Source organism: Anabrus simplex, chromosome 4 (assembly GCF_040414725.1).
Source record: "Anabrus simplex isolate iqAnaSimp1 chromosome 4, ASM4041472v1, whole genome shotgun sequence".
In the NCBI taxonomy this organism is placed as follows: Eukaryota; Metazoa; Arthropoda; class Insecta; order Orthoptera; family Tettigoniidae; genus Anabrus; species Anabrus simplex.
Genome location: NC_090268.1, coordinates 296,934,727 through 296,948,350, shown reverse-complemented (window position 1 = coordinate 296,948,350; position 13,624 = coordinate 296,934,727). Strand labels below are relative to the sequence as shown.

Below are 13,624 nucleotides of genomic sequence, written 5' to 3'. Positions count from 1 at the left end.
ATAATACAGAGTAATAAAATTGAAAGGAATAAATCAAGAAAAATCAAGGCATTAGAGAGAGAAGATGGATCCATAGTACATGACAAAAAGGGTCTTCAGAAGGTGATGACAAAGTATTTTGAAAAACTTTATAATGAGGATGACTGCTCAGAGGAAGAAGGAGATAAGAAAATGGAAATAATAGACAGAGAAAAAGAAGAGAACCCAATAACATGGTTGGAACTTGAAAGGGCAGTGAAAGCAATGACCAAAAGGTAAAGCAAGTCGAAAAGACAAATTTAACGCTGATATGATTAAGGCAGCAGGAAGCATTGGACTACAGTGGCTATACAGAGCCCTCAATGCCATATGGAAGGATGAAAGGATACCTGAAGATTAGCAACAAGGAAGCATTGAACCACTGTTCAAAAAAGGAAATAGGAAGAAATGTGAAAATTATAGAGGCATAATCCTATTATGGGCTAAAAATAATGGAGAAAGTCATAGACAAAAGACTGAGGGATATAATAGAAACACAGTTAGAGGAAGAACAATATGGCTTTAGACCGCAGAGATCAACAATAGACTTGATATTTACAGTGCGAATGATAATGGAAATACGTCTGGAAAGGAACAAGGAAATCATCTCCATGTTTTTGGATTTGGAAAAAGCTTATGATACAGTTAAGAGGAAACATGTAGGGGAATGCCTACTGAAAAGGAATGTACCAAAATCATTAATTAACAAGATAAAAATGTTGTATCATGAGAGTAAAAGCAGTGAACAAGTGGGGAGTGGTGACATTTTATACAAAAAAGGGTCTCAAGCAAGGAAGTGCACTGTTGCCATTATTGTTTATTATATTGATGGATGAAATCGTGAAACAGAGTATCAGTAGTGATGAAGTGAATGCTTTGGTATTTGTGATCTGGGGAAAGAGAGAAAATGAAGTACAAAGGAGACTGGACATTTGGAATGAAAATCTGAAGGAGTTTGGAATGGTAATTAGTAAAAAGAAAACTGTAGTCATGCACTGTGGAAAAGAGAAGCCAAGTGAACATAGACGGAGAACGGTTAGAGTATGTAGAACAGTTTACATATCCGGGTAGCATTATTAATGGAAGTAATGAAATCAACCCTGAAATTAATAACAGACTAGGTAAAGGTACAACATTTTATCATCAAGTTAGAGAGCTTTTATGGGGTGAAAAATTACCTAAGAGAATGAAATTAACATTATAAGAACAGTATTTTATACCAATTCAAAGGACTAGAAATGCTGGTAACTAATAAGAGACAAGAAGAGATCCAAGCAGTAGAAATGAATTTTTTAAGAACATCAGTTAATAAGACAAGAAGAGATAGAACTCAAAATATTAAAATCAGAGAAAAGCTAAATATAGAACCGTTAGTACAGAAGATACAGAAAGCAAGACTGAGATGGTTCGGACATGTAAAAAGGAATGGGAAAGGAATGGGTAACAAGAAGGGAATTGGAAAGAGAAGTTAAAGGAAAGAGACCAGTTGGAAGACCGAGAAGAAGGTGGATGGATCAGATTTGGAAGGACATTAGAGAAGCTAGGTCTAAATGATTCGATGGAGGAAAGACTTAGGTCATAGACAATAAAATGGTTTGGGCATGTTGAACGAAAGAATAGTACAAGGTTGCCATGTGCTTATTTGGAAAAGAGAATAACAGGTAGAAGACCAGCTGGAAGACCAAGAAGAAGATGGATGGACCAACTGAGGGAAGACGTGGAGAGAAGAGGATGGAATTGGGAATTGGGAATTTGTCATGGACTACAAAATCTTTTTGAATAGGCAACTTTGGAAGACACTCGTTTTCAAACACCTTACCCAGCTCGCTGGAAGGGCAGACTGATGATGATGATGATGATGATGATGATGATGATGATGATGATGATGATGATTATTAGAGAAGCTGGATTGGATGTGGCGGAAGTAATGGAGCAGGAAAATTTGAAGGACAGAAAGGAGTGGAGGAGGCTTGTTAACCACACCCGAGCAACTGGAGTGGGACATTGATGACGATGATGATAATATTGATGATGATGGTTGTTCCCTATCTCAATATAATTGGTTGTGGGCTGCACTATCACCTGTTTCAATTTTATCCAAAAGGTTTGAGACAATATGTATAACGCCAAGGTCAGTAACTACTCTCGTAGTATGATTGCTGCCTGGGAGACTGATTACCTATGATCGAATAGGGGTATTTCAGTCGCCTTGACAAAGAATACTGCAATGTATTCAAAATGACGGCAAATAGTACAGAATGTACACAAAACAACACTATGGTTCAACCCAGAAGAAGAACTAACTCTACACACCGTGGAGGCATCACTTCTAACCTATTGCTCTATTGCTGCTGTTTTAGGTGCATTAGATGGTACAATGGACTGGGTGAGTTAGCTGTGTGGTTTGGGTCGTATAGCAGTGAGCTTGCATTTGGAAAACGGTGAGTTTGAATTCCACCATTGGTAGCCCTAAAGACTGTTTATCATGGTTTTCCATTTTCATACCACTCCAATCCTATCAATTCCCCATTCTTCTGGCTCTGAAGACCTTCGATGTGTTGGAAAAAATAAGAACAATGGCAAGAATCCAGTTACCTGGAGGCAACAGAGTTAAAATATCCTGCAGTGTTCAAGTGATCAATGATCCCAACCTCCAAATCAAGATCATTTTTAAGAACTCCCGTATCACAGAACGGTCTGAAGTGGAGACAAATTATAAAGAGATCCTAATAGGTGATACCTTTTAAGAAGGATCACTGAACATTTTTATCCTGAAACGAAACTGTTAAAATATAACATATATTGGGACACAGAATAGCTTGGAAAGGGTGATAAAGAGGTCTGTAAAAGATGGTTTCCATTCTCAGAGATTGCGATTCAAATGCTGATACACCCTGTTTATGTTGACTTCAAGTGGTTTTTTTTTTACAGCTGCATTCAAACAAAATTGCAATGGAGCATGAACAAGAACCGCTTGGTTCTGGAACCGTCTTCTAGATTCAAACTGCTCGTAACTCGTGCAAGAGTTAGTGTGTTAAATAGCTATAATATTTCAGAGGAAAATTTGAAGAAATGCAAGAATATCTTAACATGCTGTCAGAAACAACAGCTGTTGAAACCAGGCCAGAGTCTACACGATGATGAAAACTGAATTGTGGCAGCTTCTAGCGTTGTTTTCCAGAAATATTTCCTACTGCGTCAATAAACGGTGTCATCTACTTTACCAGCCATGTTAATGATACCTATTCTAAGCCGAGCCACATGTTTCGAACCAAAGAAACAACTCTCCTCTCCACAATCAATCAATCAATCAATCAATCAATCAATCAATCAATCAATCAATCGATCAATCAATCAATCAATCAATCAATCAATCAATCAATCAATCAATCAATCAATCAATCCCCACTGATCTGCATTTACAGTAGTCACTCAGGTGGCAGATTGCCTATCAATATTGTTAACCTAGTCTTAGCTTAAATAATTTCACAGAATATGGAAATTTATTGAACATGTCCCTTGGTAAATCATTTCAATCCCTAACTCCTCCAACTATAAATGAAAATTTGTCCCAATTGTCCTCATGGTTGTGGCAAGAATTTTTTTATGGCTGGATACCCTTCCTGACGCCAACCCTTGTCCGTTATCCACAATTGGGGACAGTGTGTTTGGTCTGCGCGAACTATTTTATTTTTCTGAAGTCTGCCGGCATGCTGGTAAGAAACCCCACTATCTGCCACCCGAGACATGCATCGTGGGAGTACCACCCCTCCCCCTTCTACAACACTGTAGTATAATGTCGTTTAAAATAACTGTGGTACATGCTCTTCAACCAGGTGACGTGTACAAGGGCGCACATTGCGTAAGTGGAGGCTGGAAAATGTATAGAATGGACAAAGAGACCTACATTTAATGTTCTTGAACGAAACCTGGTTCCACCTCCATGGTCATGTGTGTACATAAAACAATCATTACTGGCATGCTGTTAAACCTGACTTTGTACATGAAGTGCCCCTCCAGGACACAAAAATCTGTGCATGGTATGCCACCAGTGGTGAAAGACATAGGACCAAAGTTTTTTGTGAATACAGTTGATTCTGTTACTTATGTGAATACCAAAGTAACCCTCATTTTCAGAGAGCTGACTGACAGACAGAGGCATAACTAATGGGCCCATAGGGCCTGCCATGCAGGGGGGCCATGGGCTCATGGAGCCATTCTATAATACAGTATACCTGAATACATAATTTTGTCTATATTTGAAATGAAACCAGCAAGTGTATTCCGTGCCAAATTAAATTATGCAATATAGGTTTTCTTGAATTGATATAACATCTAAACATCTACTTAGTGATGTAATTCACGTTGCACATGATGATGCAGCTCTATTATAACGTTGTGTATACTAATGCGACACAAGGTTGGCGCAGTTTAGTGAATCCTGGAACTGTGTATTAATTGGCAGTTGGGCGCGGTGAACCTGATTGTCAGTCAGTGTTGCCAGGTCTCCCGAGGTACTTCCCTCCATTCATTGTTGGTTGTAGGCTCGGATTACATTATCTCTCTTCTGTTGAATCCGAAACACACGATTGATAGCATTGCAGCATTCAAAGGAGAATCCCCGACCCATATTTAGAATTGGATAAGGATGGTAATTCACAGTCAGTTGTGATCAGCTGACTTTGAGACGTGTGCCAGTAAATCTAAGTATTTAAGCTGTTTCCAAACAAGAAAGAGAGAATGTGAAAATGAAAAATCTGTTAAAATGTTGCAGAAAACTTTCTTTAAAAGTGAAGGTGAAGATTCCTTGCCAGGTTCCAGAAGCAGTAATGTTACATCTTATGATAAATCCATGTCTGGTGTGTTGACTGAAAATTTAAATGAGAATGCAGCATAAAAGTCAGGGGAATGTACTGTTTGTGTTAGTGATATTTCATCCCAGAATGATTTTGAAATTTGTGTTAATGACATATCACAACAGAGTGATTTTGAAACTGATAGTGCGAAAAGTATAACTGACACTCATCAAGGCCAATACAGTGGTTAAGTTATTTATTTATTTATTTATTTATTTATTTATTTATTTATTTATTTATTTATTTATTTATTTATTTATTTATTTATTTATTTATTTATTTATTCTTTTACTATTTACTTTACGTCATACCGACACATAGATAGGTTTTATGGCGACAATGCGACAGGAAAGGCCTAAGGGTGGGAAGGAAGCGGCCATGCCCAGCACATTTGCCTGGTGTGAAAATGGTGAATCACAGAAAACCATTTTCAGGGCTGCCGACAATGGGATTCGAACCCACCTAACTGCACGGCCAACTCGCCCAGTAATGGTAAGTTAAATAAAGATTTTAAAATAAAAATTTGTGACCTTGCAACTGTAAAAGAGCTGGTTGAACTTCTGATAGTAGAAAACATAGTCATAGATTGTAGTGCCCTTGATTTGCATACAGTGCTAAAACTTTAACTGGCCAGGCTGAGTGATTCAGATGGTTGAAGTGCTGACCCTCTGACCCCAACTTGGCAGGTTCAAACCTGGCTCAGTCCGGTGGTATTTGAAGGTGCTCAAATACATCAGCCTTGGATCAGTAGATTTACTGGGATGTAAAAGAACTCCTGCAGGACTAAATTCTGGCACCTTGGCATCTCTGAAAGTCGTAAAAGAAGTTAGAGGGACGTAAAGAAAATAACATTAATTATCAATTAATTAAAACTTTATCTTACTTTACCGGTCACAACAGCACCCACCGAGCAATCGTTCAGCAAACCAAAATTTATAAAAGTATACCTGTACAGTAGTTAAGTTCACGGGCTTTACTCTTCATTGAAAGTTATGAAACCAGCAATATGAATGTGGTACGTGTGGTTAACAAGTTTCTGTCAATGTAACAACGATGCTTTGGATATTTATGATGGATGCCTTCTGGTGGGTTTCACTTAATTATAATATATCTAGTATGTAAGGCTGCAGTGATTAATCTAGGAAACATTATTCTCACAGAATTTGAGAAATCTGAGGAGGTGAGACTAAAATATTAGTTGTGGGTTGGCCCGTCCTTTCTTAGTTGCACCACTGCTGAGAGGGATCGTGATTTGGCATTTGTTCAACAGGACTCTGCCATTGCTCACACTGTGAATAATTCCACAAGAGAAACTGAGAAAGTGTTTCCAAAGAACATAATTATTTATAAAAATTTGTACCTCCTCCGTCTTCATCCACCTGTGATTATTATCTCTGGGGTACATTAGAAAAGGCGATGTAAAAGATGAACCCGCATCCCATACAAGAACTAAAACAAAATGTTCATGCTAGGTTTAGTGGCTCAGACTGTTAAGGCGCTGGCCTCCCGACCCCAACTTGGCAGGTTCGATCCTGGCTCAGTCTGTGGTATTTGAAGGCGCCCAAATATGACAACCTCGTATTTACCAGCACGTGAAAGAACTCCTTCAGGACTAAATACCAGCACCTTGGTGTCTCTGAAAACCGTGAAAGTAGTTAGTGGGACGTAAAACCCATAACATAAATTGTCAGGATTGCTCAATGTCAACTACAATGTGTGACGAATAATTCCCTAATTAGGTGCCAAAAAAGTGTGGAGAATGAAGGTGAGCAATTCCAACACAGCCTTTCATAATTTGTTGAGTAATGAACTTCTTAACCCATATGTGCCCACTGTCGACATTTGTCGACGTTAATATCTGAATATTGTCGATCTTATATCGGTAAACCTGAATAATATTTTTGAGGTGCATTGTTTACAGTTCATAGTTTGATACTTACTGCACAGCACGGAAACAAGAATCACTCATTTTCGCGCCTTATCGCGTGGCTGTGTATGAAATATCATTCCGTATACACTCAAGAGGATGACGCTTCCGTCGCGGTGAATAATATTTTCTTATAATATTGTTACAGTCGAAAGTAAGATTGGATTGTTGTGTTAAACGTAATAGCGAAACATGCCTTTAACAGATTTTGAATTCATTTATGGCTGATTTATAGTTGCTTTTGTCTAGCAAAGCAAAAATTTCCACGTCGACATATGTCGACAGTGGGCGCAAATGGGACTGCCTCAGTACTGATAAACAATTTTCATTTATTCTTCTCAGAGTGACCGTCGAGCAGATCGTAATCATCCTAGAGGAATCACAAGCCATCCTAGATGCTAATGTATACATAGAACAACCTGAAAATGCTCCCCATAGTGACGGGGATAGTGATGATGATGATGATGATGATGATGAGTCTTGTGGAGATATAAACAGACTCTCTGGTAATCAACTCCGGGCTGATGCTAAACTAGTGTGTACAAAAATAAGTGAAAATGGTACAATGGTAATGCTGAAATGAAATACATAACAGTAATTCAGCCAGCATGTATAATTCTTCACAATATGCACATGGGGAGCGTCGATCGATTGGATCAAAATGTATCTTGTTACCGCATCAGCATCAAACACAAGAAATGGTACTGGCCTCTAATTGCGTTCCTTCTGAACGTCTCCATGGACAATGCATGGCAACTTTACCGTTTGACCCCAAAGGGCATAGAGGAAAATTTAGACCTTCTCGGCTTCACACGGTACATCGTTAGGACATATATCCTATCTCGTGCCGCTACGCATCCTAACGCATGAAGACCGAGTACGAAAGTATCTTCTCGCATGTTGCTAGAAGTGCGTTCCGATGGGGTATCCCACTACCTTGAAACAAGAGGGAAGCAAGTGCGGTGCGCTCACTGTGGTAAAGCTGCCAGGAAACAGTGCAAAAATGTAACGTTGGCCGCCACATCCTTTGCTTCGAGTCATTTTAGTCACGCTAAACCAGACTGGATGAAGAGAAGCAGAGTGTAACCTCAAAACGCAGACTAAACTGTTTTGAAATTCTACTCGTAGTTTTCCTTTCTTGGTATTTTCAGAGTGATCATACTTGCTCAAAATTTGGTATTGTGTGTATAACAAGTACTATAAACATACGAATATTATCCTTTTGTTTTGAAACAGTGTGCATTCCAAATTGAGACGAAACTGTTCCTCATTTGTTTTGAATCATTTAAAAATTATTTTCTGCTTATTCAACACTTATGTGACTAATATTCACTAACTAATTAATTATTACATTCATATAAGCTTAAAATGCGAAGAAAAGTTCCTTTTATGAGCATGTCTCTTACCCTACCCGTTCATGCTCACTGTCGACGTATGTCGACACGGTAAATCTCCGCGAAAATATGTTAATGAAACCTAAAATCATCATAAGCCTTTCATTTAGGTTACAAACAACTGTACTTACGAAATATATCGCAATATTCCACAGAAAAATAATTTGGGCAGATATGGGTTAAAATTGTTTGTGTTACTGTTGTATGGTTTATCTTCCTGCTACTGACGTTGAACTAGCACATGCTCACCCATACTAAAAACACAGTGTGTCTGAGTAAAGCACATCTGATAACTTGGTATTAAGATACTCAGTTCAAACCATATTATTTTAATAATTAAGAAAATAGGAAAGATTATTTTCTGATCAGAATACTGGGAAGTGAAATACACCAGTGTAATAAATTCCTTCACAATTTACAACTGAACAGGACACTTACGGTATACACAACGTTTCCAAGCAGTAGGTATCCACCGTCACGTCCATTGCTCCATATAACACCCTTCTCGAGTGCCAGCAGAGGCATCCAAAACAGCAATACCGAGTGCACCAAAGCATTGAAGATCCACACCCAGAATACTCGCACATTGAATAAGTCCGCATTTTGGGATGGCTTGTAGAGGGCAGGATACTTCAGCATGGTCTCAGCAGAACACACTTTGTCAAAGAGTCCCATAGCCAGCGGGGGAGCAGCAGTGAAGAGCTGAAGAAGACACAAATATAAGTCTTGACTAACATCAAATTGTCAAACATTTCAGCTACTTACTATTATCTCAAAATTCTGAACTTTCTCTAATATATTAACATAAAATATCAATGTTTATAATTTACTATACAGTACCTGGCCAGATTTTTTTTTTTTTTACATAGTTTACATTAGAGCACTTTATGATCAGTCATATACATTAAAGTCTAATAGTATTAAATAGTCAGCTTTTTAGCTGCTTCTTCCACTCCCAAAACTTTTCATCCTGTTGGACCTGGCCACCCTTTGGTTGTCAGTAATGGTGTACCTCATTCATTCAAATGTTATGAGTTTGAATCATAGGTGTTTATTCCTTAGAATCCTCTTCTCTTCTCTGCCTTCAATTTTGAGCATTTATAAATTGAATTCTTCTAAATCATTCATAATCTCTGTGAACCAAGTGTTCTTCGTTTTATTTTTCCAGAAGTAACTAAATAACTGCTTCACTAGTTGGTTTTCTGGCAGTCTGAATATATGACAAAAAAGGCAATTCTCCTTTTCCGCAGTGTATCTATTATTAATTCACTTTCACGATATACCACTCATAGGTAATAATCTCCACTGGCCATCAACTTGGTATTTCTTATTGATGATTGTCCAGATGATTCTTCTATCTACTTTCTGCAAGTTATCAGTTGTTGATTTAGTGTTCAACTTTAAGAGTGTTTCACTAGCATAAGTTGCTTCCGGTTTTACAACTGTATTGTGATGTTGAAATTTAGCATTCATGGAGAGAGATTTCTTTTTAATAAGGTGGCCAGGTGATTCGCTGTGCTGTTTTCAGTTTAGATGTTCTGCTGTCAACCAATGTTTTCTCTTTTGTGTTCCAGGTTATAATTTCCCCAAGATATTTGAACTTATTCATAATCTTAATTTGTTTGCCATTGTCGAGGTGAATGGCTAGTGTTTCAATTATGAAGGTCGGCTTCATTTCAGTCTTTTCAAATGAGATTTGCAGGCTGATTCTTGCAGCAATTTTCTCGAGTTCTTCAATTTGAAATTTAGCTTCTTCCATACTATTTGGCACCTGGCCAGATTATTATAATTTCTTGTATTTATGTGCTGTTATGATGATGATGATCATCATCATCATCATCATTGTATTGAAAAGGTGGATCCTCTTATCAATTTATTTCTTAGACTTGTTTTTAAATAAAATATCAAAGATGTGCTTAGTTCATTCACAACATTTTAAAGATTAAAATCTGAAAAGGTATTAATGGTTATAATAAAACAATTTGTACCCAACTGTCTAAGAAACAGAACCATAAGCCCAATTCAAAAAGGAATTACCATGTAACTAGAATAAAACTTACAACATTGTACAGACCGATGGTCCATCGTTCAAACAAGATCTGTCCCGACCAGCCGGAGTAGATAGCAAACCATAGCTCAATAACATACAGACAGATGTTCTTATAGAAGCTGTATAGGATCAGCTTGCACATGCGGTTGTAATTCCACGAACCATGCACAAACAGCAGCTTCAGCAAAAAACGGAACTGCAAACAAAGAAACACACTAACATCACTCCACAATAAGAATAGATAGATAATACTATGGTTAAAAAAATATTTGGCCTGTACTGAAATACATTAAATATCCACCTCTAAGATAACAGATCAACACCCAGAAGAGGAGGTAGAGGAATGTTATGAGCAAATAGAAGAGATTAATGGAAGAAAATTGAAGAATGCATGTGTGGTGATAATGGGAGATTGGAATGCCATTGTTGAAAAAGGACATGAAGACAAAAGAGTTGGAAAATATGGGCTTGGTGTTAGAAATGACAGAAGTCAGGTGTTAGTTGATTTCTATAAAAGAAACAATATTGTTATTGGCAATACATTGTTTGAAAACAGTAAAAGGTGGAGAAATACTTGGACATCTAGAATTAATAATGAAAGGTACCAAATAGACTATTATGATACAACAAAGATATAAGAATAGCTTAAAAAATGCAAAATGTTATCCGGGAACAGATGTATGTTCTGATCATAACCTAGTTGTAGCAGAACTGTGCATTAAATTAAAAATAGTAAGGATAAGTAAAAGCAGTGAAGTAACATGCCTTGAAAATTTGAAAGAAAACAAAAATGTTGTAGAGTTGAAGGAGAGGCTTGTTGAAAGATTACAAACTGAGAATGAGGTTAACTGTGTTAATGAAAAATGGGAGAGATTTAGAAACAATCTTAAAGAGACAGCAAAAGAAGTTCTGGGAACAAAACAAAGGAGAAAAATAAGAAAGGAATGCATAACTGAATAAATGTTGGACAAAATGGAAGAAAGGAGAAAATGGAAAAATGTAAACACTTAAGCAAGATGCACAGAAAATGAAATAATATATTAAGATGGGAGACTAAATGTGCTAAAGAAAAGTGGATCAGAGAAACCTGCAGTAAAACAGAATGGTTGAAAAGTGAAGGTAAGTATGACATGATGTACAAAGAAGCTATAGAGTTAACATTCAAGGATAATAGGAATGGATGTGAAATGACAGATTAAAACATTGGATGGACAGCTAGTAAGTGAACATGAAAAAGTTAAGGAATGATAGAAAGAGTACCTATATAGAGTGGTTATATGATTGGGACAGCAGACCAGATGAGAGTTATATAAATTTGGAGAAGGAAAAGGAAATAAATGAAGATTAGATTGATTTCAGAATATTAGAAGAGGAAATAGAGGCAACTATTAGGGAAATGAAGAGTGGTAAGGCAGTTGGTGTAGACGAAATGCCAGTTGAACTACTCAAAGTACTGCAGGGGAAAGGAAAGGATATATTTGCAAAACTTTGTCAAGAAAATATACTTAAAAGGGAAATGGCCCAAAGATTTTCTGGAAAATATAATAATATTTATAGGAAAAATAGTAAGAAATGTGAAGAACACAGGACACTAAGTTTAATTTCTCATGCAGCTAAAATACTATTAGGAGCAATAAACAGAAGGATTTACAGACGAATGGAGAATTATATTGGTAAAGAACAATATGGATTTAGGCATGGTGTAGGCACAAGGGATGCAATTGGTATACTGAAAATCATAGGAGGAAGGTACATGGAGAAGAATAGAAAAGTATACACAGTCTTTGTAGACTTAGAGAAGGCATTTGACAAAGTGAGGGGGTATAAGATCTTGGAGATACTTAAAAAACATGAAGTGGAATAGAGAGAGAGAAGACTGATCAAGGAATTATATTACAACCAAACAGCAAGAGTGAGAATAAGAGGAGAATTAACAGAAGAAATCAGACTGGGGAGAGGTGTTTTAGACAGGGTTGCTGCATATCACCAACTTCGTTTAATATTTACTCAGAGGGAATTATTTGTGAATCTTTGGATGGTAAAAGAGGCGTCAACATTGGAGGTAAGATAACTGAATGCATAAGATTTGCTGATGATATGGCTGTAACAGCTGAAAATATGAAGGACCTCTGCAAAATGCTGAGAGAATTAAACAAAAAGTATGAAGAGTATGAAGTGAGCATAAACAAAAAGAAAACTAAATTCATGATACTTGGAGGTAAAGGTGAAAAAGCGACAATCAAGTTGGGGTAGAAATTATTGAACAGGTGAATTTTAAGTATCTTGGAAGTATTGTGACTGAAGACCTTCACTCCATAACAGACATAAATGCTCAAATTGCCTTAGCCCAGGAAAGCTTCAACAAGAAGAAAAACTGTTTTGTGGCCTGCTAGAGAAAGATCTGAGCAAGAAACTTGCAAGGTGTTATGTATGGAGTATAGCTCTATATGGCACCGAAACATGGACATATAGGAAGGAAGAACAGAGAAGAATAGAAGCATTTGAAATGTGGATTTGAAGAAGAATTGAAAAAGTAAGCTGGGAAGATAGAATATCAAATGAGGAAGTTCTGAAGAGAGTGGGAGAAATAAGAAGCATGCTGACTGTAATAATAATTAAAAAAAGGAAGAAAAATTGGATAGAGCATAATCTAAAATGCAATACTTCATTATGAGTAGCAATGGAGGGGATGATAAAAAGAAAATGAGGAAGGGGAAGGAGACGATATCAGTTATTAGACGGTATTAGAAAAAGAAAGGAAGATTATGCAGGAGTGAAGGAAAGGGCACACGATTGAGAGATATGGAGGTCACAGCCATGATTGTACCTGCCAGATGGCAGAACAACCTATGCAGTACACTGGAAATTGTAGTGTGCCTCTGTGGATCAGTGGTACAGTGTCGGCTTCTGGATCCCAAGATAGCGGGTTAAACCTGGCAGAGGTAGTCTGAATTCTGAAGGGCGGACGAAAGTCCATTTGACACTCCCCACATCATATGATGTTGGCATGTAAAAGATCCCTGGTAACACATTTGGTGTTTATCCCACAAAATTAATTAAAACTCAGCCACAGATGCCCAAAGGAGATTCGGTTTACTCTGCCATCTAGCAGGTCTAGAATAAAACAAAACGTTGAAACTAACAAGCAGACCAACCAGATGGCATCACATTAAAATGTTTGTATATGGTAGCTAAGGCCATACGATTATTATTATTATTTTTTTTTTTTTTGATTCGTTGTGCCCAGCTGTGGAGCGCGTTTGAACTTATTTTGCACAATGTTTCTTCTTCTTTTCTTCCCAATATCTCTTCATTTTTTCACTGTGTTCCTTTCTGCGTGTTTCTGTCCAGCCTGTATTTTTTCTTGTTGGTTTCTCTG

At 37.3% G+C, this 13,624-nt stretch overlaps 1 protein-coding gene across 6 annotated transcripts in view; it reads right to left on the bottom strand.

Moving 5' to 3' along the window:
• Nucleotides 1–13,624, bottom strand: part of ATP8A (ATPase phospholipid transporting 8A1) — a 305,670-nt gene that overhangs the window by 127,173 nt on the left and 164,873 nt on the right. For all 6 annotated transcript variants that reach the window (XM_068227251.1, XM_068227249.1, XM_068227247.1 and 3 more), the window contains exons 17-18: nt 10,256–10,441; nt 8,634–8,897 (exon numbers count right to left, since the gene is read on the bottom strand). In XM_068227251.1, the coding sequence (XP_068083352.1) occupies nt 8,634–8,897; nt 10,256–10,441 (450 nt within the window). The remainder of the gene's footprint in view (nt 1–8,633; nt 8,898–10,255; nt 10,442–13,624) is intronic.